Genomic DNA, 27,480 nt, shown 5'->3' on the forward strand with positions numbered 1-27,480 from the left:
AACAAATCGGGTCAAAAATCCACCCTGTGGGAGTTTTTTTTTTTTTTTTTGTTGTGTATTTTGGTATTTTTATTTATCATAATGTTTTTTCAAATTCTTGAATGAAGATTTATTTACCTTTAGTGAATTTAAAAAAAAAATTATATAAGTGCAGGTAGAACACACACGTATGTGACAGCCACACAGGTCTTGACTTTCCAAATCACATATGTATGATCAGCCGCGTTTAAAAGATTAAATACATATTTTTAACTTAACCTGTTGAAGGCCGCAGCATAAAACAGAAAAATATTTTTAAGCCTTCAGAGAGGCGCCATTCATAAAAATCAAAAGTCGAATCTAAAGTTTTATTAGCCCAGGGTGCTGATTTTGTTTTTCTTCTTTTGAAGCATTGAGGTCAAAACATCAAAATATCGCATCACAAAATTTTTCTAAAAAGGGAAATATTAGAATGCTCGCATGTTCTCCAGAGTCCCATCGGTATTCCGCTAGTTAATAGAAAACTGATGACAGAAACATCATAGTTCTCAGAGACTACCTCAAGCAGGTGTTACGGAAATATACACCAATTAAAAGTTTACAACAAAGTTCTATTTGTATAGATATTTTGGGTGAGTGATAAGGCTCATTAAGATTGTTGACACATATTTTATTGTTATCACAACAATGCCCCAATTTTATCAAATAAATTGTGCAAATTAGCAGGAAAATCAACTAAATAAATCTAACCTTCAGCACTCGGAGTTTCACTTGGCTGCTCGCTTTTTTGTAACCGAATCTCTCCAACTCCCACGCCTCCTGGTGATGGCCACATTGGTGACAAAATTTTATTAGGAATTTCTCCCATCTTTCTGCATTGAAGCTTTTGACCGCTCTCCTTAGAAGTTTTATATGGAGATCGCGTAATGGTTCTGCGACTACGGACATAAGAATGATACCAAATTATGAACTTTACAAGATAAATAAGCTCAAACGTGCTCACCGATGATTCTCTATAAATATTCCTTTATGTCAAATATTTTATTGAATGGCTGCCATAAAACTTACTTTCTTGTGAATTCTCCAGCATTTCCACAAGCTGGGACATGCTGAGGGCATCTAGTGCACATGTTTTGCCAAATACTTCGAGAAATGAACATATAACAGCAAAATTAGGGTCAGAGCAAGTCAAAACTTCGCAGTCCGACGCCATATTCAGGATCTCAAAATACCATCGGTCCGACTTATTTGTACAGTAAAAATGAAACAACCATTATGATAATATATTAACCTAACCACTCGCCAACATCGTATAATTTAGTACTTAGCGCTATAACTTTACAAGGTATAAAATATTTGTTAGGATCGCCTACAACACAAAATGACAACCAAACAAGAAGCCATCACCAATCATTTCGGCTTTAAAGTGATGCCAGAAACAAAATGCATTTGGGATTCAGGCAAGAACTAATCGTACTATTATTTACAATAGTCTCCGTTGACTAATTTTTGCGCAACCAATATTATTTTCATTACAATTATCCCAAAGACTTGAGAGATTTATTTTGTTCTGTTTTTAAATAATTCTTTAATGTTGTTTCACGGTTATTTATTAAAATTTGTATGTGAATCCAATCTTTCTCTTATAAATCATGTTTGTCACAAATCTCAACCATTATTATTTATTTTATGCAACGTGAATAAACTCCCCTTTGAATTCGTTTTCTTATGTAAAAATAAGTTTATTTTATTTTAACAATGTTATCTTTCCAAAATGAGTTTTTCGCTGTTAATTTTTTTTAACTTGCTGTAAATAATTTATTATTATTGTAATTTTGTAATGTATTATTTTAATTTTTATCTTTCAGTAAATACTATGACTCTTAATTTTATTTTTTGAACTTCTCATATTCCAAACCTTTTTTTATGAAGAATCATGTTTTTAATTTTAATTTAAGGTAACCTTGTAAACAATTATTTAAATAATTCAAATGATTACTTTTGTTTCAAATAAGCATCAATAAAAATAATTATTTATTAGCACGACAACACTGGCAGGGGATAATCGGGAAAATATTTCCATTTAATCTTAGTGTTGGTAACATTATCTTTTTCTGTCAAAAGATCGGTATCTTGTTATCACGATTTCAGTCAATTACAATTACAGTTGCTTGATGTTTTGTCCTTAGCAATTTTTTGTTGGAAAACAAAAGTCTTCGTGATTCGTAAAAGAAAACAGTGGTTTTTAAGTTCGAAATGGAAAATTGTAACAGTGCTTTGCCTAGTGTACCTCCTGAATTTGGTCTTAAATTAAGACTTGACCATGTGTATCCCGAGAAAAATATACCGCAGTCAAAACCAAAGTGGAATCAAGTTCTGCCTCTAATACCATTAGGCGCAAGGTTATAATAATTATATTTCAATTCTAGTTTTAATTTGTTGCTCGCTTACTAACATGATATTTAACTAATTGATTTAGTAAAGTTAAATTGAAATCATATTTGTAATAAAAAATAATATTTATTTCAGTAAATAAAACTTAAAATAAAATTTAAATTAAACTGTCTGATATTTATTTAAAATTCGTACTTGTTATTATTTACTCTCATATCTATCTGGATATTATGAACCAACAAACTGCTTCCATAGTTTTGGAATGACTATTCTGCATTATATATTCTGTATTTTTCTATGTCAGTATAATAAAAAGTCCTCCTATATATTTGTACATTACGAACTTCCCTTCTGTTGCAGATATATAGCCTACTATTGGAAATGTAAAGCACAGGGGATAAAGCCGGTGATGGATTTTATTAATTTACAAAATGCAAAACACATTTACGGTAAGTTTTGTGCCTATTTTAAAATTGGTAATATTTAATGCCTTTCGCATGTTATCATTAAAAATCAATCTTCCCAACATGCCTTCCATTGATATGCTTGGTGTAACTCTAAGTGACCAGCTCAGGCACGGGGGCTACATCCAAGCCAGAGTCAAGTTAGTCCCTTAGAAGCTGGGCGTACTGCCCGCAGATATTGTAGATAGTATACAACTACTAACCCTGTACAAATCGTAGTATACAACTGCTAACCCTGTACAAATCGTAGTATATAACTACTAACCCTGTACTAATCATAGTATATAACTGCTAACCCTGTACAAATCGTAGTATACAACTGCTAACCCTGTACAAATAGTAGTATACAACTGCTAACCCTGTACCAATCGTAGTATACAACTGCTAACCTTGTACAAATCGTAGTATACAACTGCTAACCCTGTACAAATACAAATGCCCCTCACCAATCAATTTGGCAGCCACCTCTGGTCTGTATCCCCAAAATTCTTACTGGTATCTTAACAAACAGATTGCAATCTTTAGAGAACAGGCGTCAGGTGGGAATGCTGTCTTTGTTCTACCGGTTTTTCAATGGAAGATGCTCCGATGAATTAGCGTCATCGACCGGTGTATAATCGGGAAACATGCCAAACACGTGCCCAACATTTGTACACGGTTGACATTTGTCAGGTCATTTTTATGACTCGTTCTTGAGGTCAGCAGCTCGTCTGTGGAACAATTTGCCGGCCTCTGTGTTCATGTTCTGTGCTCTTCAAGACCCATGTTCACTCCTTCTTCTCCTCAAAATGACCCCCCATACAGCATTGTTTTTTAGGGTTTTTTTAAAAATCTTTTATATTTATATAAAAGTAATTGTAAAAATAAAATGTATATATTGTTTTCTTTTATTAATTGATTGGTTTTCAATGGTTAAAATGTGAGTTAGAGGTTGTGACCTTAGAGGGAATGTTTTTTGTTTTAATTTATTTATTTTAAAAACAAATTATGTGCTCAGAATGATTGCTCAAAATGTGAATAATTATGTGAATAATAACAGGAAAAAATCAAACATCATTGCTTGACCAAAACTTGAATTCGCAGAAATAAGAGATGTGCACAAATCATTCTCGAGCAAAAACCAAATCTGATCTAGTTTCTTTCCGTTCGCATGTACTCAAAAATCACTTATTATTTCAATAAATACAATTATTCACAATGCTTTTCAAATAAAATAAAGTGAAACAGCGAACGCAAAAACACATAAGAGTATGAAGGACAACCTAGTGACAGTACGTCGTATTCTACTTCTCTGCTCGTTTGATTGAGGGTAAAAACGAAGCATGACGTCGATACAAAAATGATTGTCGCCCGCTTATGACGTCATGCTTGTCGCTCTAAGCTCGCAACAGGTGTCGCGAGGAGGCAAGAGAAACGAGGGGCGTTCATAATAATATAGCCGTTTTACCCGTACACAATTCCTTGAATGGCTATCTCTTTCTAATGCGTTCCGTTAATTTAGATATGTTATTTGTAGCCCTTTCATTCATTCCCACAAATTGGTTGTGGCTAACTTTTCTTGTGCGTTTCGTTATTCGATTTCAATCATAAACAGTAACATGCCATATTTGTTATTTGATTAGTCTGTATTTATATTTTTACCATTTTTCGTAAAACATGCATTTTTGTTACCAAAGTAAAATTTGATATTGAAATTATATAGAACCCATGCGAAGAATAATATTATGTTACATTAGTTATTATTAAGGTTTTGGGCTATAAAATATGTTTTTATTGTTCTCAGTAATGCACAATTTTGTCTACTCAACAGGAAAATTGAGTAAAAGAAATAGTCTGTTGCGTGATTTTAGAATAGAACCACTCGTCTTACATTACGTATACCACTACTCGTTATGTTAAATAAATATTTGAACACTTGTATCAGATAAGGAATTACTTGGTTTTGGCCTCCCTTCTAGTGGAACGTCAACATTAAATTATTGTTACTCTCACTGTGGAAATAGAGCCGATTAAATGGAAATTTGCAAGTCATTACTTTTATACAGATTGACATACAACAAACAACCGTAATCTTTTTGGGGATATATAAAACCTGACAAGGTATTACAGTGAGAAATATGAATTGTGAACAGTGTTAGAAAGAGATAATACCACACTTTAAGGTTGTATTAAAAAAATTACAATAAACGGTCCCGAATTTTGAGAAAAATATTTGTTAAGATTTGCAAATTTTTAAATTAATATTTTTATACGGAACGAAAAAAAGTGAAGTCACAGTTACATTTATAATACCTTTGTTTAACCCATTGGCCTCAAACGACGCCGTCCCGGCGGGTCTGGTGTCGTCGGCTTAAAAACGAAAAAAGGATGCATTATTGACATCTGTGTTTAAAATTTTAAATGCCAATCGCTCTGTAGATAATTAAGCATTCATTTCGTAGTAATTGGCAGGACTCCGTTGCTACAGTTTTTTCCTGATATTTACGAATGAAATTTTGTTATATTTCAGCGTCATTGAATTTTTTTTTAAATAGCGTGTGGTTCGGGAATTGACAAGCTTGTTCGTAAAATGCGTGGTGGGCGGCTAACATCAGCCCAAATTGAAATAAAATATATTATGGTCATAAGTATGATTAATGTAAAACTTTTCTTAATCCAATTATAAAAAAAAGAAAAAAAAAATGGTTTTTATAAAAAAAATATTTTTATATCCTCGTTTAATCATATTATTATTATTTTTTAAAAAACTGCATATATTTTTTGCATACCTTAATTGAATGAACGAGTAAATTTAAAAAAATTGTTTCGTTTGCATGTTTAGTTTAAAAGTTATGTAAGATTTAGTACACCACTGCAGATTTAAAACTTCGGTACAAAACAATTCGGAGGCCAATGGGTTAATAAAATTTGTTTTTTCGTTTTGTGCAGAGTAGTAATTTCAGTTTAAACGAAACATTCCGTCAGGAATCGACTTTAAAATTTTAATGTTTTTAATTGCGTATGTCGATTTATAATACTAAAATCTGAGATAGTCTTTTAAATACGTAAAAAAAGCTAATTTATCTTAAATCGAATCAGTTTTTCTAAGAGCTGTACATTGCAAAATCTCAGAGGGGTTAATGTTATTTAATACAAGCTTGTTAATAAAATATCAATAATGTCTGGATATTTCAATTCAAATTATTCCTCTCATGTATTGAACTGCAATACTATCAATGCACTGAAATACAAGCAGTTACCATTAATCGTGCTTTAAAATATTTGTGTATTTTATGATTGGGTATTGATAAAAGTATTTTGGGTTATCTTAATTTTTATTATCCAGCAATGACTGTGGTAATTAGTTATATAAAATTTACTTTATAAATAAATTATATAATATATTACTATACTCTAAAAATACACTATAATCTCACTAATCTCTACTATGTACCTATGTAAAACCTGATAGTGCCGGATTACCGGAACATATTTTGTAAACCTTTTTGGGCTATCAAAACAGTCCGTTTGATAAATTCTCATATCTTAACAGATTGGAATCTTTAGAGCTTAGGCGTCGGGTGGGAATGCTGCCTTTGTTTTACCAGTGTTTCAATGGAAGATTCTCTGAGGAATTAGCCTCATTGATTCCTTCAGCACCGGTGAACAGTCGGGAAACGCGCGCCCAAAATTTTTTTAGACGGTTGACATTTGTCAGGTCATTTCTATGATTCATTCTAGAGTTCAACAGCTCGATTGTGGAACAATTTGCCGGCCTCCATGTTTCCTCTCTCCTATAACATGGGTCTCTTCAAGACCCATGTTCACTCCTTACTTTCCTCAGAAAGTCCCTCCTCACAGCATCCCCAAAGATGGCATAGGCCCTGAGGAAAATTATTTTCTTCAGTGCCTCCTGTGTGGAGTTAATGTAAAAATTAAAAAAATGTAATTCAAGATAGTAAATAAAAATAAATTATTACTCAATACGAGGAGGAGTTTAGCAGGCTAAGGACGGGTTGTTTCAGAGAATTTGAATCAAATTAAAATGTTAATTTTCAAGTTCTGTTATAATTTCAGTTATGTCAAGTAACTGGCCTATAAATTAAATATTTAAATGATAAAATAACAGAACTTGAATAGGACCGGTTTGACCGGTCGTTGGCCGAGTTGACATCGCATTTGGGTCCCACCCAGGAGTAGTGTGTTCAATTCTTCGGCTAGCCAAATCCTTCATTACAACGCAAGCAACATTTTCCGCTTACTGCGGTGGTAGTATGAGATTTTCAAATATTGTCAGGTTATTTGTAACCCGGGAATGTTTTTCTTTCTTTTTATAATAAAATAAAATAAATAGGGCTTTCACAGAACCCGAAAATGAATGTTGAAATTTGATGAATTGTTCAAATTCTATGAAACAACCCAACCTTACAGTCAGGGCTGCATTCACGCTTAAGCTATTAAGGCTGCAGCCTATGGACCCCGGCCCGCACCATAAATTAGATGCACCTCAGCGTCTACGCCTACTAAAGTTTACTTTAAATTTAGATACATGAAAAGAGTATTGCAGCAGCTCGAAACTTATATATTACAATTATCAAATGGGAAATGAACCAATTCAGATCAAGGGTTTTTACCAAGTGTTTCAAATATATGAAGAGAAAATTGAAAAAGTTAGTCAGGAGAGTAGGGAATTTTAACTAAGTTTTAAAATATATATATATGTGATTGTAGCAATGTTAATAAATAGTCTTGAATACTTTTGATTTTAAATTCTTTTGATTTTTATTAACTTCTAATTAAGGTAACTTTAGCAAAATTTAAAAATAAACTTTAAATATTTCTTTTTAGTTAGAAAATTATTGCCCTGAAATTTTAATTTCAGTTTATTAAATTTTTTTTATTATTTTATGTGATATTTATATTATCACCAGCACATAATTATAATAATATTTGGCTGACTTAAATAGTGCCGTTTTCGTAAAAAATCACCTCAAGTACAAATGTATGTATTTTTATTTTATTTTATATTATAGAAACAAACAGTACATGATTTACATAGATGAAACAATATACAGGAATAAGATATTTCATGTAGGGTACCAATGATATGTTTCCTTGTAATGTCTGCTAAGTGGTATGTTTATTCCTTAATTACCAGGTGACGTGTGTAGTTTATAGGTGTGTGTGACGTGTGTAATGTATGTGTGAGTGTTTGTTTGTGTTTGTCTGTATGTATGCGCATTGAATAGTTTAAATTATTGACATGATGCCACATTTGAATTTGGGCAGTGAATCCGAAAAAATGTCAATGTTAGAGTTAAGACAAATATTGTTTAGAGTATGAAGAGCTCGGTTAATTGGCAAATTAGATACTGCATTTGTTTTAAAATTAATTGTGTAGAATAGCACTGTATGTCGTGTACGTCTCAAAGGTATGTTAAAGTTAATAAGGGACAGAAGACAGAAGTTCAGTACAGACAATGTCATTTTTTAAAATTCTGTGTATAAATATTGAGTCAGCTACTACTCGTCTTCGCTGCAAAGTTTCAAATGTACACTCAAATTTATTGTTGAATTTGTGTGTAATATATTTTATAAATTTGTTTTGGATACGTTCCATACTATCTATGTAAAGTTTATATTGTGGATTCCAAATAGGCGATGCATATTCCAGTGTACTTCTGACTAATGCGAAATATAACATTACAATTGTACGCGGATTACTGAATATTTTACTTACACGTAGCACGAAACCAAGCATTTTATATGACCTATTAACGATTGAGTCAATGTGCTTATTAAATATAAGTTTGGTATTATAAGGTAAACGCCGAGGTCTTTACATTCCGTTATAGAGATGACAGGTTCATTGTTGAGTGAATATGAGCACTTAATTACCTGTTTATTTCTGGTGAATGTCATAGTGTGACATTTAGAAATTGCATTATAAATATGGCTTACAACTAGGATTCATAATAACTAGTGACTTACGACTAAGGCTTTTATAACTACTGCAAAAACCGTCATTTAATAAGTACAAAACAAACTTACGTAGGTACTGAAATTTATGGTAACAATGTGATGATGTATAATATCAATTTTTTTTAAATTAACGCAGATAATAATATTTGTTTTAAGATTTATGCAAGATGATCACCGTATATTTGTGTACTATTCGCTCAAGTAGGTAGATAAATATACCGTGTCGAACACTAAGTACGACTGGTTAATAACTCTTAAGAGAGAGTAATAGACAAAATGTGATATTGAAATAATATTGGGAAAACACCTATTTTTAATAAATGTATTGGGTAATTTAATTAAGGGAGAATTAACTCCCGATTTTTCAGTAAATGTATTCGAACAGGCTGGATGCTCTCCTGCGCAGTGCGTATTGATTCGACCATTCTGACTAAATATGCTTGCCGTGCAATGTGTGGGGTTCGTCCGTAAAGGGTTAACAACACGCTTACCTGTTTTATCCTTTATCTCTATAGTTTCAAATGGCTTTATCTCAAAATAGTTATTTTGTGATTGATATCTTTAGCCTGGATGGTCCAAAGTCAACAACAGCTCGTTTTTCATGGGAAGGAAAACATTATTTCATTTATTTGTATGAAACACTAACTATCCCGCAGCCATGTGGGGGAGTAGTTAGTACCCAAAATTACTATCCTCCTTATACATATTAGCTTAAATACTTGACATATCATTTTAGTATTTAGTTTATTTTAGTATTATTCCTGCGCAAATACATAAGTTACCAGGGATTTTTATAGTTTAACCACTCAGAACATTAGAACGTCAAAAGACATAAATATGATAATAGCGGTCAAGACATTAGAACGTCTTTTCACGTAAACGCGTGAGATTTTACAAAAATCGATTTATTTTCATCACTAGTATACGGATTGCCATGATTTAAAAAACAGAGTATCGATAATGAATAACGCTACGCGTCTGTATTCAAGAATATCTATGGAATGTAGAGGTGCATTATCTAAGTCGATTGGATCTGTCATCTTGTTCGTTCATAATTTATTGCGTTTCTAAATAATTTATTAAAAATATTTTAGTTTGGACGGTTAATATTTTGAGGTGACTAATAGTTTTTAATTATATTTCTTCAATATATAAAGTGTTATTTCTTTATGATACTCAGAAAAAAGTACATTTTTCACAGCTTTGAAATAATGGTCAGCGATTTTTACATATTTTTGACGTTTTCAGAAAATGTATATTTAGAAATGCAAATATTTACGTATAACAATACAATACGATAGTGAATTTCATAATCTTTCCAAAACATTTTTTAGAATGAGGCTACGTTTCCCAAAACGTGAGTTATGAAGCTTTTAACAAAACTCGTAAATAAGACGAAAATTTTCACGTTTTGACAGTTCGCAAAGGAACACAAAGTAAATAAAAGTCTTTGTCTGAGAGGTTAAAAGCCAATAAGACAGAAAAATCATTGGGTCGTCGGAAGACCTTCTTGGTTACAGACGTTTTGTTTGGCATCTTAATAATAATAATAATTGGATAACTTGTATAGCGCCGTTTTTGTGAAAAAACACCTCAAGGGCGCTGTACAAATTTATAATACATTTCTTGGCCTGTCAAGAGTTAATAACACTTGGTTAAATTTTATTAAAGTAGAGAACACAGAGTTTTTCATTTGCATACTCGTTTAAATATGATGGTAAATTCTACCCCAATTTGTTACCACATGTTCACTTTCACTTTTAGGTTGTCCCCTGGGAGGCATCGGGGCTGGAAGCATCGGCAGAGGATACAAGGGGGAGTTCTGCAGATACCAGTTGAGGCCAGGAATCTATGACTATGTCACCTACCCGGAGAACCAGTTCATTGTCAATATTAGAGACCAAAATAACAAGACTATTTTCCAAAGTGTCATGTCTACATACAGGTTAGTCATTATTCTTCAAATATTTTTATTCCAGATTAAACATTTTTATATTCTATCAACGTCATGTCAACTGAATTCTATTTAAAAGTCACAGTGACATAATCATACACTGCTTTGAAATTTCCCATTGTGATCTTCATCTACATAGTTCAAGTGGGTAGCAGTGACTTTTTCAATTGGTTAAATGATCTTCACTAATTTAGCTGCATTCCTGGATATTAAAATTTTATACTCCGTCGACATATAGGCTGCCTGAAAATCCTAAAAAAGTAACATATTGAACCAAGAGTGTACATAGAATAATGAATTAATTATTTTTATCCTTTTTTGATCCTGTATCTATGTATTCGATGTCTGACAGTATCGTAATATTTTCACTATATATTAGATGCAGACCTAAAATGAAAAAAACTGGCCCGAAAGTGCAAGCAGTCTATTTAGCAGAACTTAACTAAATAACCATCACTCCGTTTTCCGCAGGGGTAGACAGAACCGCCAAACAACTCGGTCTTGGCACACACTTCTTGACTAATTTTTTTTTTTTTTTTTTTTTCTTTATTCAGAAAATTTAACTGATATGGTAGTCATAATGCTTTAAATTACAACATTAAGATGTACAGAAAAAGCATGTTGTAAAACCAAAATTAATTAAATAAATACAAAATAAAATATACAATATTAAGATGTAGAAAAATAGCATGTAGTAAAACAAGATATAATCATCATCATCATCATCACTTTTGGCTCTACAACCCCTGGTGGGTCTTGGTCTCCTCAAGAGTCTTCCTCCACTCATCTCGGTCCCGCGCCAGCTCTCTCCAGTTTCGAAGCTCCAAGGCAGACAAATCTTTGAGGACGTTGTCACTCCATCTTAACCTTGGCCTTCCCAGGCTCCTTCTCCCTATCGGTCTTGAGCTCAGCAGGGACTTTGGTTCTTGATGCTGGGTCATTCTCTCCACATGACCTAGCCACCGAAGTCTTCCCAGTTTTATGAATTTTGTGACGTTTAGCTCCTTAAACAGAGTATAGAGCTCATTGTTATAACGTCTGCGCCAAAATCCATTTTCTAGAACCGGTCCGAAGATGCGCCTCATAATTTTCCTTTCAAAAACGTCCAGTGCTCGCTCATTCAAAGATATAATAGGTGTAATAAAATATGAGAAATAAGAACAATAATAATTAAAGAGATAATAATTCACATTCATACATAGTCTTCTATTATCCTGACTCCTGACATACATTGTCTCACACAGTCTCTTGTATTATTTTTATTAGTATCTGATTCCCTCGATGTTGCCATGTCTTCCTTGGGCGTCCCCGACTTCTGCTAAACTTATCATTTATATATCATTTTGTAACATTTATAAACAATTCCAGGGAACATTTCTCCCTCCTCGTCTTCTACCTGGTGAGCGGGCTGCCTATTGCTTCACTGTAGGGGTTTATTGATTGACGTGCAATTCAGTGTTGTGTTAATGTTGCAGCAAGCCTAAGAATGCGCCGCCTACGTGGGAATGGAACCTCAAGGGATCTGACTGTGAATATACCGGGCTGTATCCTCGAGCGTGGACAACCTACAACTTGAGTCAGTACGGGGTGAAGCTGGTTTGTCGACAGATTTCTCCAGTCATTCCTCATAACTACAAGGTAAGTTAAATCATATTTATTCTAATAATTGTATTTTATTTTGATATACTTTATTAAAAAAAAGCCATTAACAAAATAACAAAATTCATTCTGTGAATATTTATGAAATTACCTCGAAATAATTTGGTAGCCCCTTGGAGGTAATACACATATTATTCTTCCATGGGTAGCCCATAAACGTGTGCTACAACAATAACACATTATTTGTAAACTTACAAATATAACTCCTAAGATCATACGAGAGTGAGTTAGTCTTTGAAAAAATCTCGACAGAAAATAAATCTGTGCAAGTTGCAGTAGGATAACCAGTTTTACCGTGCATTATTTTTATTTTGTCTTGTAAATCTTTTTACGAAATAATTATGTACATATTTTACTAAAGAAAATACCTAATTGTCACTTAATTAATAATAGTATATTCACGTTTTTCGCGATAAATCACCTCAAGGGTGCTGTACAAATATATATATTGCATAGTAAATATAACTGGCTTACAACCAAAATTCGTAATAATAACTATTGACTTACATCTAAGTCTCATATCTCGTGACTTGTGACTAAGGTTCATAACTACTGACTTATACTAGTGACTTACAACTAAGGCTTATAGCTACTGATTTAAAACTAGTGACTTAATGACATACATATTTACAACTGTGGCTTAAAGCTAGAGACTTACAACTAACATACTTACATTCAAAAATAAATGTTCTGAGTTTTGTATTGTCAGTGATAAGTTAATAATAATAAAAAAAATAAAAAATGCAAAACTGTAGGTACAGGTACAAATACGTAAGGGGCCGTTCAAGTATTATTTTTTTTACACATTGGCAACCCACACATTGTCTATGTTTGAAAACCGAATACATATTCGGGGATTCCCACAAATAATTAATACGTTTAGGTACTTGCTTAAAAACAGAATACATTAACAGAAAAATGCATATAGGTACCAATTTTTACGTAAGCATGGGAGGGGGGGGGGGTAAGAGCTTTGCTTACTTTTGGTGACAAGAGGGAAGAGGGGGTAAATAATTGTAATAAATCTGCTTACGTAATACTTGAACGGCCCCTAACACAGATGTAAGGTATTGCTGTGAGTCGAATCAGTTTGAATATTTTATGTATACATATCATGTTCAACATATTTTTATTTTATTTATTATTGACTATTTAAAAATTGTACATACTAGATATGATAATGAATATATCTATAGTAAACTTTATTTCTTAGTCCTCCTCACTAGGGTGACCTGTGCTGAGGCGGACTAAAGTTATTGATTTCTATTTTTTTTTTCCATGTTGTTTTTAATGTTTTTTTCATAGTTTTTTCATTAATCTCTTTCAGCCAGATTTTTATTCTTGATTTGTAATCATTAAAATTTTCTATTCCCTCTATAACTGAGGGAAGGATGTTGTGGAGTTTTATCACAAAATAAATGTAGTTTCTTTGTCCGAATGTAGTTTTATGACTTGGAGTATTTTTTATGTCATTGTGATTTTTATGTCTTTATAGGATTATTATATACTCTTTCTTTATTTAATTTGCATCAATACAAGAGCTGTGATTGCTCGGTTTTTCTTCATTTCAGCACAATACGTTATGCCACAATTGTTATTACATTGACAGTATAATGTGTATAATATATGTCAAATATATAGCTTTAATCTACCTGTTGTAAAAATCTGTCATTAGTAACCTCTTGTTATCTATCGATAACTCCAACAGATTTATCTGCAGTAAAAACATGTTTGCTAATGCCCTAATCTGAACATAGTCCAATTTTCCTGCGAGTTGATCTGTTGTTTTGTGTTATCTTCTTATAATTTTAGCTTAACCCTTAGGGGGTATTTCACAATGTCGGGCTAAATATCTGACTAGCTAGCCGTTGGCTGGCTTTAAAGATCAGAATAACTTCGTTATTCAACGGCGACCGTTTCACCATTGTTGCCGAGCTTCCGGATAATAACACTCGAAATAGTCTGGCAACATCGCAAAATGTTTGCAGTTACTCCATCTACTGCCACGCCTGTCATGCGTCACAGTCCGCACACCGCAAAGTGTGCATTTTTTTGGTTATGTTATGTTGATTATCAGGTGTCGAATTAATACATTGTTTCTTATTTTGAACACAATCAAATAATTCAGGATGGATCATACAAGCATTCAAATTCATTCGAGCTCTTAAAACTCGCGGCCTTCGCATCGCCGCCCTTTCACCTGCTTCTGTAAATCAAAAACCTCGGTATCCATAATAATTCGCAACAAAATTCGACTCACTTCTCCGCTGTTTAACTCGGAATGTTTTGACGCCATCTTTGATTCGAGGAATAGCACCTAACGTGAGGTTCGAGCACTGATTAGTCAAATCGAACTTTAACCCGAGCGCTAGCGTTATTCAGATATAGTGAAAATTAAAAAATGACTAATCCGCGGATTAGTGCTTAGTCAGAACATAATCAGAGATAGTGAAATACCCCCTTGACGGCCGGCGTGGTCTAGTGGTATACGCTTTTGACTACAGATCCGAAGGTCGCGGGTTCGAACCCGGCGTGCGCAAATAAATTTTATTTGATTAATTTGTGTTATTTCACAATTAATTAATTTAAAATAATATATAGTATATTTGCGGCACGTTCCAGAGTGGAAGATACTCTCAGTATCGCCCTGGTGTAAGACCACCATTCAGAATTGAAACGTTGCTTGAAATGGCTTTAGCCGTGTTTGGTGACCAGATCTGAATAGCCAGGTACTTCCCCACCTTCCTCTTCCCCATCTCCCTCCCCTCCCCAATACCCTCAGCCTCACAACATACCCCAATTGGGGATGCCATAGTCTCACTGGCTCCAGAAGGGAGCAGTTGGGACTCTTGTGCGGTATTACTGTAAAAAAAAAAAAAAAAAAAAATAGCTAAAATGCCAAGTGGCCAGCCATGTGCCGGATGACACTATTTTCGTAATAACTTGTTTATTTACCAGATAATGTGTTTATATGTTTATAAAAAGCGTATATATGTATCCTAAGTAGTTTCCCCAGGATAGCTATTTATATTCAGAGAAATGTTTTTTTTCTCTAATGTTATTGAAAAATGTAATATAATGAAAAAATACAAAGTATTCTTGAGTAGTATTATATTTTCCAGCTAAATAAGCGTCCTTCATAATAAAAATAAGTCATATGAGGCTTTTCTGTAAATATATACACTACTTTATAAGTACAGTACTTTTGAAAATGAAAAATTATTACATTTGACACGGATTTTGCGATGCGCTTTTGCACTGTGGGACTACTTTATTTACCCCCACATGTGGCAATACAAAACGCGGTGACGGTGGCAGAAAGAGTGGTAGTACTGGCGGTTGAATCGAACGCTAAAACAGGAATGAAGATTCCTCTTCTCATGCTCGCTTGCGTATAGCAGCGGATTGATTCGCATTAGTATTGCCACATGTGGGGGTAAATAAAGTAGTCCCACAGCACATATAAAAAATAAATGTTTACAAGTGACGAAATGACAAGCTAGGATAATATTAAGATATGTTAGCGATTAAAATTTATTTTAGTGTTGCTAGGAGCATTTCTTAAGGTTCAAAATACTATAAAATCGAGGAATGTGTGGTGAGTTCCTAGCAAATCCCCTACAGATTCGTTGGCATTCCAAGGGTTAATAGTAGATTTGACAGTTAACTGGTGCAATGATGGTTTATGAAAATTAGAAAACCCCTCCCCCACTCTCTGGAGTTCCAACTGCTCCCGACTGTCCGGAGCCAGTGAGACTACGGCATCCACAATGGAAGTATTGTGAGGCTGAGGCGAATGAGGAGAGAAAGGAGATGATGAAGAGAAAGGCCAGGTTAGGTTAGTAAATAATAATGTATAATGCTGACTTTCCACAAAACAAATTTGACTATTTCAGGACAGCAGTCTGCCGTGTGGGGTGTTTGTGTGGGATGTCCACAACGTGTGCGCTGAGAAGAGGACTGTCAGCATCACCTTTACCTTCAGAGACGCCAGTATTGCAAACAAGAAGAAAAATGCTAGTGGTTGGTGAATATTATTTATTTTTATCTATTTATTATACCTTACCTAATCATTTTACATTATTACATAATATATATACATACATATAATGCTATTAGGCTGCCGTTACACACATAAGTTTTTTTCCTGTAAATCACTTACGTAAGTGACTTATGGAAAAATTACCAAAGTAAACCACACTGTAGTCTCTTACTGTAATTTACAGCAAGTTACAGAACTCGTAAGAGGTGTAAGTTTTTGACAGGTTCGCATCCGCCTGAACTTACAGCCTTCTCACAGCTTATGAAATCAGTTTGATAAGTTGAGAGGCAGAAATAGTACCAAAACGTGCCGATGCGATATGTCAAAAATTAAAAGACAGGTTTTCAGGAAGAGATATATTTTAATTTTTAGGTGGAAAAAAAGTTTCTAAAAATGAGCATCCTTCTTTGTAATTATCAGTCAAATCCTTTCTAATCTCAATGTTTCTGTTTATAACATGACATATTTGAATTTGATGTTGTTTGCTGTCATCTGGTTGTCATTCGGATAAAATTAAAGAACTTCAATCAAATCCGCCATTAATAGAACAAAAGCGCTTGGAGAATTGTTTCTCTAGAGTCAATTTCTATTCCAACACTTTATTTAGGCCTTTTCATCTTTATTGTCAAAAACACGTAAATTTGACAGCAACAAATTGTTGTTGTGGTGTAGTGGTCGTTGTGAGAACTTAAGTAAGTTAAACTTCTGGACAACTTCCTTTAGCATTAATTTCCATAAGTTGGATGCATATGTAAACTCTCCTGTGAGTGACTTATCAAAAACTTTACTTTAAATTTAACTTACGAGTGCAAAGGCAGCTAATAATGGTGGAATATACAGGGTTGTCCAAAAAGATGTTACCACTTACATGGTATTGACTTTTATTTTAATAACATACACAAGTCCAAATAATTACTATTATAGTAACTATTTAAATAATATTTTAGTAACACAATGCATTTTTTAAAATGATGTTCTACCATACAAGTGGTAACATCTTTTTGGACAACCCCCGTATTAAGATTTAATAATAGAATTTAAATATAAATGGAGTATATTTGCACCATTATTGTTCGAGAATGGAAGAAAATCTCAATATTTTGTCCTGTTGTGAGGCAATACCATTCAGTGATTGGTGACCAAATCTGAATAGCCAGGTACTTCCAAACCTTCCTCTTCCCCATTTCCTTCACCCTCACAAAATTCCCCGATTTGGGGTTACCATATTTCCACAGCCTCTGAACAGCTAATCTTGTAATATGCATTGCATTAACCTTTGACATGCCAAACTGCAAAAAAAAACTTTTGTTACCATGAGGGATCGTTGCGATACTCCGGGCATATTATCAAGGCTATGTTTATTGATTTTGTAAGAATACAAAAAATACCAATTCAATACATTTACTATTTAAGATGATACATAGAGAATAGTAATTTCAGAAATTTCAGTTACCCATTTTGGCTTTGGGAAGGTTAAGATTAAGACTTTTCGATAGTTCTTTAACGTTTTTTTGTCTGCTGTTCCGATTTGAAAGTAAACTTCATTATTATTCATTTACAGAGGTCATGATCTTTGAGCGATATTCTGACAACCATACGTGTGGCGTATCCCTGGAGACCAGTGTGGCCGACATGATGTGCACCTTCACCCTGGCCAAGCGGAAGCAGACCCACGACTCCACCACGGATGGCTTCTGCAAGTTCAGTACCAAGAAGACCTCCGCGCTTGTCTGGGACTGCCTGAACAAAGAAGGGAGACTGATCCCTGGTGAAATTCCAATCGATTCGAAGGTTACAGGTAAACAGATTTATTTTAATTTTGTTGTTATTATCATTTTTTATGTAAATTATTAATAAATTTGGACCCAATACTGACCCTTGAGGGACTCCCAGGTCGTTTTCCTGTTTTCTTTCTTGGAGGTATTTTTTAAATAACTCGAAATACGCAATCAATTGCGTTAATTTTAAAAACACTATAGTCTTGTCCGTGTTATCCAAACCTCTGATTTGTGGTCACCAGATTTTAAAATATTAAAATTGATAAATAAAATGTGAGAAGAATTTTTTTAATTGCAAGATGTTATTTAACCTTCATGGGTGACTACATCATAATAATATTTTCTCAGTGTTTTTTTATGACATTTTTAATTTCTATTTTTATTTTTTACCACATAAATTCATGAAACTATTAAATCAATATTTTACGGATGTAGCAAATCGTGTATTATATAAACCAACAGCAAAGCCATAAAATCCAAATAGCCAGCCATTGTAGATTTTTTATTTTTGTCCATTATGTTTGACCTCGTCAAATATGGACTAAAAAAGCCTTGGACGGAGCAATTCGAGAACAAGTAGAAGCCGCTGGGTGAGGGGGAAGATGTTTGAAAAATGCCAAAACTTACTTAAATTTTTTAATGACGTATCCCATTTCATGTCTCATCAAATGACCAAAAAAAACATAACCCATTACATATATCTGCATTAACACAACACAAAAATATAATAGTTGATTATGCACCACTTTGCATAGAAATCAGTTCAAAAGTTAGTCATACAAGATGGCTGGCCTCACCCTAGATTTGGCTTCAATGCCATTAATTCAAAATCGCATTAATGCTCTGTCCAGGACTTTTCAGGTCCATGCATTTTGAGGTGTTGTTACTAGACTCTATATTATGTTTCAAGGTCTTTTGCAGAGTTCTGAAAAGAGTCTTCAAAGTTTTGGATTTTGCTTGAGGTTCTGAAGTTTATTACCTTAACATCCTGGCAATTCTGTTATTAACAATATGAATATAAAGCAATCTTGTCTTCAACATATTGTTTTCTTACAGCCAACGGGATTGGGTTATCGAGTCAGGAGACCCTAGAACCAGGGGCTTGTACATCTCTAGAGTTTTGCCTGGTGTGGGATATGCCAGTTGTACATTTCGGGGAGCAGAAGCAAAAACACAACAGGTGTGATATTTTTTTTAATAATTGTTTTATGTGAGACCCCATAACTTTCACTGACCGAAGCCAGTGATTCGATGGTAGGTATTTTTTGAATTTGGCTTATAAAAATAGCCATAACAGTTGCCAACGTTTTAAGGTCATATATGACTGGGCATCCATATTTTATATCTTTTTTTCTATCATGCGGAAATAAATAATTTTTTTGACTTTACAAAGAGAAATAATAATTCTTTTCAAGCTGTTTTAAATATAAAATCCCAAAAATAGCCTAAATGAATAATTCATATTTTTTTCGCTATCATAACAATCGGCTTAACTTTACAGATTATTTCTTATTTTTTTATTGTATGAACGAGGTAAAAGTATAATTACAGTTTTCTTACAAATTCCCCAAACAATACGATTGCTTTCTCGAAATATCGAGTTCGAGTAAAAAATTAAGTAAAAATGTGATTAGCGTGTTTGACAACATTTTCCACGTTTGATATTGTAATTTTATATATTTAGAAATAGTAATGTTTATTTTAAATGCATACATCGGAAAGATAATTTTATCTACGAAGCGTATCCAGAAAGTAAGTGTACTGAGGCTTTCACGACCGAATGAATTTTATTTTCGACATGTTGGCTACACTTACGTGTAGCCTGACTCTTCCCCTCCGCAACGAGACCGGTTCAAGGTCAGTACGTTGAGAAGTGTCGACGCGACAACACGTTTCGTGAAAAATGTCAATCCAATCTCCCGCCAAGTGCGAAATACGCGGTGTCATCTGTTATCTCGTTTGGAAGGGAAAACCTCCGTTTGAGATTTATAATTTGGCGAAAACTGCATATGGTGATAAAGCTATGAATCGTACGAGTATGTATAAGTGGTATTGCGAGTTTAAAAATGGTTCTCACCTCTTCACCCTCCGCCAAAAAGTTCAAAACCACAATTTCAGCCAAGAAAATTATGGCATCCGTGTTTTGGGACTGTCAAGGCATAATTTTGATTGAATATCTGCCTCAAGGGGAGACCATCAACTCTGCAAGATACTGTGAGACCCTAAAAAAATTGCGGAAGGCGATTCAAAACAAGAGGAGAGGCATGCTGACAAAGGGAGTCAGCCTGCTGCACGACAATGCCAGACCACACACGGCCAACGCAACGAAGGAACTGCTTGCTTCGTTTAAATGGGATGTCCTAAACCACCCCGCGCATTCCCCTGACCTAGCACCTTCAGATTTTTATCTCTTTACCTCCCTGAAGCTGTACATGGGTGGAAAAAGGTTTTCAACCGACGAGGAGGTAAAGGGGGGGGTGGAGAAGTGGACTTAGGGGTTGGCGGGAAACTGCTTCGAGGAAGGCATCAAAAAGTTGATACCCCGCTTCACCACCTGCATTGAGAGGAATGGCGACTATGTCGAAAAATAGCTTACATATGTACTACGGTAACCATATAATTTTTATGTTTCAATAAAAAAAATTGTAACCTACAAAAATTCAGTACACTTACTTTCTGGATACTCCTCGTAATTTCTAAAACAGTATTTTTTTTTTACGGAAAATTAAAAAATAAGATGTATATAGCGAATTTGAAATACACAGAAAACATTGCAAACTGAACAAAAGTGTTGAAAGTACTGAAGGGTTAACCCCTTTTGGTCAACAACAGTAGCGTTTTTTTGGAAGGTGAAGATCCCAGCCTGACACGGTCTTGTAAAAGTTATGCTATCTCATTTTGTATTACGGTGAGAAATATGATTTAAACAATGTTAGAAAGAAAGAATACCGCGCTTTCAGTTTGCATTAAAATTTTGTACCATAAACGCTCTCGAAAAATTTGAAATAATTCTATTAACCACTCGGAACATTAGAACGTCAAAAGACGTAAATATGATAATAGCGGTCAAGACATTAGTACGTCTTTTCACGTAAGCGCGCGAGATTTTACAAAAATCGATTTATTTCCATCACTAGTATACGGATTGCCATGATTTAAAAAACAGAGTATCGATAATGAATAACGCTACGCGTCTGCATTCAAAAATATCTATGGAATCTAAAGGTGCATTATCTGAGTCGATTGAATCTGTCAGCTTGTTCGTTCGTAATTTATTGCGTTTTTAAATAATTTATTAAAAATATTTTAGTTTGGACGGTTAATATTTTGAGGTGACCAATAGTTTTTAATTATATTTCTTCAATATATAAAGTGTTATTTCTTTATGATACTCAGAAAAAAGTACATTTTTCACAGCTTTGAAATAATGGTCAGCGATTTTTACATATTTTTGACGTTTTCAGAAAATGTATATTTAGAAACGCAAATATTTACGTATAACAAAACAATACGATAGTGAATTTCATAATCTTTCCAAAACATTTTTTAGAATGAGGCTACGTTTCCCAAAACGTGAGTTATGGAGCTTTTAACAAAACTCGTGAATAACACAAAAATTTCCGCGTTTTGACAGTTCGCAAAGGAACACAAAGTAAATAAAAGTCCTTTTCTGAGAGGTTAAACAATATTTAGCACTCGATAAATATTTGCTAATGTTTGCCAATTTTTAAATAAATATTTTTATATTAAATGAAAGAAAGTGTAGTGACAATAGCTTTTGAAATACCTTTGTCTAATTAAATATGTTTTTTAATTTCGTGTAAAGTAGTATTACAGTTTACACGATAAAAAAACATCGGTAAGCAACTTTAAAAGCTTTATTTGCGTTCAAAATTTATTATTATTGATTGCATATGTCAATTTGTACTACCAAAATCTGAAAGTATTATCTACATATCTGCTTTTAAGAACAATATTTTATTTTAAAATACATTCAAAAACGAATTAATCTGGAATCAAATGCAATGTGAAAATATTTTCCGTGAAATCTTTATTCTGGACAGTTCTCCTAAGAAAAATATATTGTAAAATGTTAGAGGCTTTAGGGGTTAAGGAATATTGATTAATAATTACATAATTTGCGTATTTATGAATTTCAGATATTACAGTCGCTTTTTTGGCAACGAGGGTATAGCTGGCCCTTGCATTGCCTCGTATGCTCTCACATATTATAAAAAATGGGAAGAAGAAATAGACGAATGGCAGAACCCCATTTTGGAGGATGTGTAAGTTGATTAATGGATTAATTAATACATTTAGGGCCTTACTTGTGATTTAAATTTTACACAATTGAACAACCATAATGTAGGATAACATTCAATGATGGTTGAAGTAAGAAAAGCTGTTGTGTTGGGGAATATAATGTGTTTTTGATTATTTCAGATCTCTACCCAGCTGGTATAAAAGTGCCTTAATGAATGAGCTATACTACATTGCAGACGGTGGGACTGTTTGGTTTAACGTTTCTGAAACTTGTCCGAGAGATGATCCAAGGTAAGCCAATATCTTAGATAACCAATTAATCATCTGGCAATGTTGCGGTTCTCCGTAATACAGAGGCCAATTTGCCACTATTGAGGGGCTTTCAACTGGTAACTGGACAACTCAACACACCTTTAAAAAGTAACTATATAAAGTCATGAAAAGTGATGAAACAAAAACTAGGTTAGGTTAGTTTTTTTCATCGCTTTTAATGACTATGTCACTTTATAAATGTGTGCTGAATTTTCATTGTGTTATCATGGAACCCTTTCAACTACATATGCATTTCTTAATTATTTAATATCATAATAAGACATGCATACTTTCAGATGGACGTATGGTGTTTTTGGATACCTAGAAGGACACGAATACAGAATGTACAACACTTATGATGTTCATTTTTACGCCTCTTTTGCCTTGGCTCAATTGTGGCCTCGTTTACAGGTAAAATCATAACTGATTCCATTCAATATCTACTCATGTGAAAATTGACAGAATTTATAATATTATGTGTTTTTATTTATGTTCTAGATATCACTTCAGTATCAATTTAAAGAAACTGTTTCTAAAGAATTAGGAAATCTACGGAAAAATTTGTTTTGTGGCAAAAAAACGAAAAGAAAATTTCCCAATACTATTCCGCACGATTTGGGTGACCCAAGTATGTAATATACATTTTAATTATTGGATTTAACTTTCAACAATGATTCCTTCCCTTCAATAAGTATGTTCTTTGTTTTTCAGGTGAAGATCCTTTCGACTTTATTAACGCATACAATATCCACGACGTAAGTGAGTGGAGAGACCTGAACTTAAAATTCATCCTTCAAGTTTTCAGAGACTTTTCAATGATTAAATCTGAAAAGATGGAGCAAAATTTACTGGAAAAATACCAGTCATTGGAGTTCATCGACGACATATCCGAAGACAATGATGATTTGTATATGCGATCAACAAACCAAAATGTTACTGTAGAATTACCCGAGCCGCTAATCAACCATTCGCATTTCTTAAATCACAAATCAAACATGAAGCAAATGAATGGATTTCTTCATGCCGAAGAATTAAATATGAATACCTATAAACCGAGAGAGAAACATATTAGTATAAGCAGTAATGATCATGTTGACGAGGATTCTCATAAGCATCCGAATATGATGCGGCAGAATTCCGGTCGTCCGTTTCTATTTCACACCCAACTGTCTCAGTGCAGCGAAGCGATGACTGAAGCTGCTCTGGCTGAAGACGCAGTGGATGCGGAGCGCTACATGAAGGATATGTATCCCACCTGCCGGGGTCTCATCGATCGGATAGTCACCTGGGATTCAGACGAAGATGGACTGATTGAAAACACTGGAACACCAGATCAAACTTTTGATGCCTGGATTATGACCGGCCCCAGGTATGTTCAGCATACCGCTGCTTGTTCTATTCTCTTCCTCTTCTGTTTATTTACATTTCACTTATTATGTATATAATGTATATGTATATATAATTTTTACAAAACATCACTCTGACCGACAAGAAATTACGCTTTCACCATAAATCAACTTCTGAAGATTGATAACTTCGGACTTTTTATATGAAACAAATTTGTCCTAAAAAACCATAGATATGCCAATTTATAGAGAGTAAAATTCTCATTCGAAGCCTACTTATTATACTATACACCAATGAAAGACTTTGAAAGTTTATTCCATAGATTTTCAGAGTTTTTCATTGGTGGAATCTGATAGTACTATTACGCCAGCGTCTGGACGGTTTCGACCCTCTGATTGGTCGAATTCAAATCGTATGTTTCGGGTAAATTCAGCATAGGTTCATCTAAGGTTCCTTGAAAATTTCAATCCCTCCTTTACCGGCTGCTGGAGTAGTTTCCCTATTGGCCGACAGAGCTCACCTCTGGCGGCATAATAGCGAATAATTTCATTTGAAATAATCCATAACAAATGCGTACAATTTCATTTATTCAAACTACCGTTTTAATACGCATTTAAAAAGAAAACAAACATTTCATTCAACTTGACAATGACAATAAAAAACAACTCTTTTCATTTACGATTTTTAAAAATATTGATATTTAATATTATATGCGTAAATAATAATTTCGCACCATTTTGACAGAACAACGATATGAAGTTCGCGCATAATACATTTTTGTTTGTAGGAAGTATAGGCACTGCCAACCCAATCTGAAGCTAGAAACGCTTCGTTGATTGTAAAGTTAGCCAACAAATCTCTAAATCTGACTTTTACTTATATGTATAGTAAAATGTACATGTACTTATATATATAATAAAATGATAGGTTAGGTTAGGTTGGGTTATTATAGTTCTAACTGCTAGTATAGTATATTAGGCAAACATATGACGTCACAATATTTCAGTTCAAATTTTCGATCGGAGTTATACCCCCCTGACCCCCCCTGGCTTTCACTACTCGTTTTCCCTCCTAATCTTTTTTCTAACCAACTAATTTGCTTTTGTTTTGTATAGTTTAAAAATGGAACACATTAAAATATTGACGAAAATCTACTAACAAAGTAGGTACCTACCCCAATTTTGTTACTATCTTAGTACTATTTTTTTTAGAAGTTTGTTTTAATTTTCAGTGCCTACTGCGGGGGTCTCTGGCTGTCAGCATTACACTGCATGTACACGATGGCCTCCTTTCTAAATAACAAGGAAGATATTACCCTTTTCTCCAAACTTTTGGCAAAGGGAAAGGCATCCTTTGAATCGAAACTCTGGAATGGAAACTACTATAATTTCGATGTAAACAGTAAGTCCATAATGGCAGACCAACTCTGCGGCCATTGGTATTTGAGAGCTTGCGGTTTTCATTACCCTGTGTTCCCCAAAGATAATGTAACATCGGCCCTGAAGAAAATCTTTGAAAACAATGTGTTGAAGTTCGGAGATGGAAATCTTGGAGCCTGTAATGGTTACGTCCCAAGTAATGGTGAAAAACCTGGTCACATTGATATTACGTCTGTCCAAAGTGAAGAATGCTGGACGGGTGTGACGTATGGACTCTCGGCCCTCATGCTGCACGAAGGAATGACGGAAGAAGCGTTCAAAACTGCCGGAGGACTATACAATAGTTTATGTTATCGCTTTGGCATGAGTTTTGAGACTCCCGAAGCGATATATGAAAATGGAAACTATAGATCTATTGGATATATGCGCCCTCTGTCTATCTGGGCGATGCATCATGCCTGGAAATCCAAACCTCTAAAACATTGACTCTGGATTTATATTTTAACATGGGTGAAAGCATTATTTGTCAAAAACTATGCTAGATGATGAGATTAATTAACCTGAAGAGATTAATTGATACAAGTGTGTTGTGGACATGTCCGTGTGCTGAAAGTAAGTTCAATTTAGCCTTATTTCTTTGTCTACGGCCTAGTAATCGAAAGGCCTTAGTGTAACTGACAACATTAATTCTTATTAATCAGAATCAATCACACTTCTTGGGATTATTAGTTCAGTGGTGGATAATAATATATTTTGTAATATTTGGGAGATTTCTTAGCACATATAAATTGTATATTATCAGTATCATGGATTAGGTGTACACAATAGAGTTTATATATAGAATGATGTTATTGCGTTTTATGGAGAAAGTGCCTTAAAATATTTTAGAATCTGCGATATTTAATTTCCTAGTCTAATTTCTAGTTTTGTGTTTACCAAAGAGTAACTTTGTGATATTTTCTAAATTTTACCAAGTAATAATACAGTACTTACATTGGTACATTTCACAATAATATTATTATTATGATTTTTTAGGCAAAAATGTGTTTAGATAGTTGTCTTATTATATAGGAAGCTTTTGCATATTTTTTTAAGGCTAATTTCATGGTTTTGGGAATTTTTTATTGAATGTTTGTGATATATTTTATGGCCCTGACTTTGCCAAGCTATGTTTTGTTATTAATATTATATTTTTAAAATAAAAAAAATATATACATACGACATACAACAGACTAACTAAAGTTATTCACCTGTTTTCAATAGGTATTGTATATTTTTAATATTTCATTTATATCTAACTATGCATGTATAGTGTTTTTTAATTTTTTATTTTATTCATTCAAATTATAATTCTTGCCGTGTCAAAAGCTCTGAAAAAATATATTTAAAATTAATAGAAGATTTTCTTCTTAAAATATTATTAGAATGACCACATACCACGGTCCACTGAGAACTCCCTTGTGGTTAGATGCATTGTTATTTAAAAGAGGAGTTACAATGAATATATCACCATATAAATCATTAAACATAAAATTTAATTAAACATAATTGCGTGCCAAATTGCCATTTGATGACTGTGTTTTTTTATTTGAAAAAATGGCATTTCGTTTTAACTTAATGTAAATACTTACGAATCACATTGTTTCTGCATTCTCACCAATAGTCAAAATCTCTTGTAAGGTTTTCCAAGGGACCGAAAAAACAACTTCTTATATGGGAACCTTATAAATGGATTTAACTGTACATAATCATGTACTGCTATCAGTCAATAGCCCCCATATTTAAGCATCAATAACACTAAATACCTTATTTATTTATAAGCTTATTAATTTAGCAATCTTGAACGTAACAATTTTAGGTATTTTAAAAATATTAGACTTAGACATAACAATTTTAGGCAATATTATTTATTTTATATAAGGTATAAGTTGAGGGACAATTATTATGT

At 33.6% G+C, this 27,480-nt stretch overlaps 2 protein-coding genes across 4 annotated transcripts in view; one reads left to right on the top strand and one right to left on the bottom strand.

Annotated features, from left to right (window-relative positions):
• The window catches only part of LOC149420798 (uncharacterized), a 41,855-nt gene extending 40,465 nt beyond the window's left edge, over positions 1-1,390 (bottom strand). For all 3 annotated transcript variants that reach the window (XM_089635551.1, XM_089635550.1, XM_089635549.1), the window contains exons 1-2: positions 1,048-1,390; positions 730-917 (exon numbers count right to left, since the gene is read on the bottom strand). In XM_089635551.1, coding sequence (XP_089491677.1) covers positions 730-917; positions 1,048-1,192 — 333 coding nt within the window. In that variant the 5' untranslated portion in view covers positions 1,193-1,390. The remainder of the gene's footprint in view (positions 1-729; positions 918-1,047) is intronic.
• Positions 1,391-2,115: 725 nt separating this feature from the next.
• LOC149420799 (non-lysosomal glucosylceramidase) lies at positions 2,116-26,678 on the top strand. The gene is made up of 13 exons (XM_089635222.1): positions 2,116-2,381; positions 2,734-2,822; positions 10,563-10,743; positions 12,228-12,390; positions 16,308-16,434; positions 18,015-18,251; positions 19,288-19,411; positions 22,392-22,517; positions 22,675-22,785; positions 23,103-23,217; positions 23,305-23,434; positions 23,518-24,175; positions 25,385-26,678. The coding sequence occupies exons 1-13, from the start codon at positions 2,236-2,238 to the stop codon at positions 26,016-26,018; spliced, it is 2,841 nt and encodes a 946-aa protein (XP_089491348.1). The 5' UTR covers positions 2,116-2,235; the 3' UTR covers positions 26,019-26,678.
• The last annotated feature ends 802 nt before the right edge of the window (positions 26,679-27,480 follow it).

The sequence above is a fragment of the Hesperophylax consimilis genome, chromosome 9 (assembly GCF_061612785.1).
Source record: "Hesperophylax consimilis isolate HC1 chromosome 9, BYU_Hcon_1.0, whole genome shotgun sequence".
Classification (NCBI taxonomy): domain Eukaryota; kingdom Metazoa; phylum Arthropoda; class Insecta; order Trichoptera; family Limnephilidae; genus Hesperophylax; species Hesperophylax consimilis.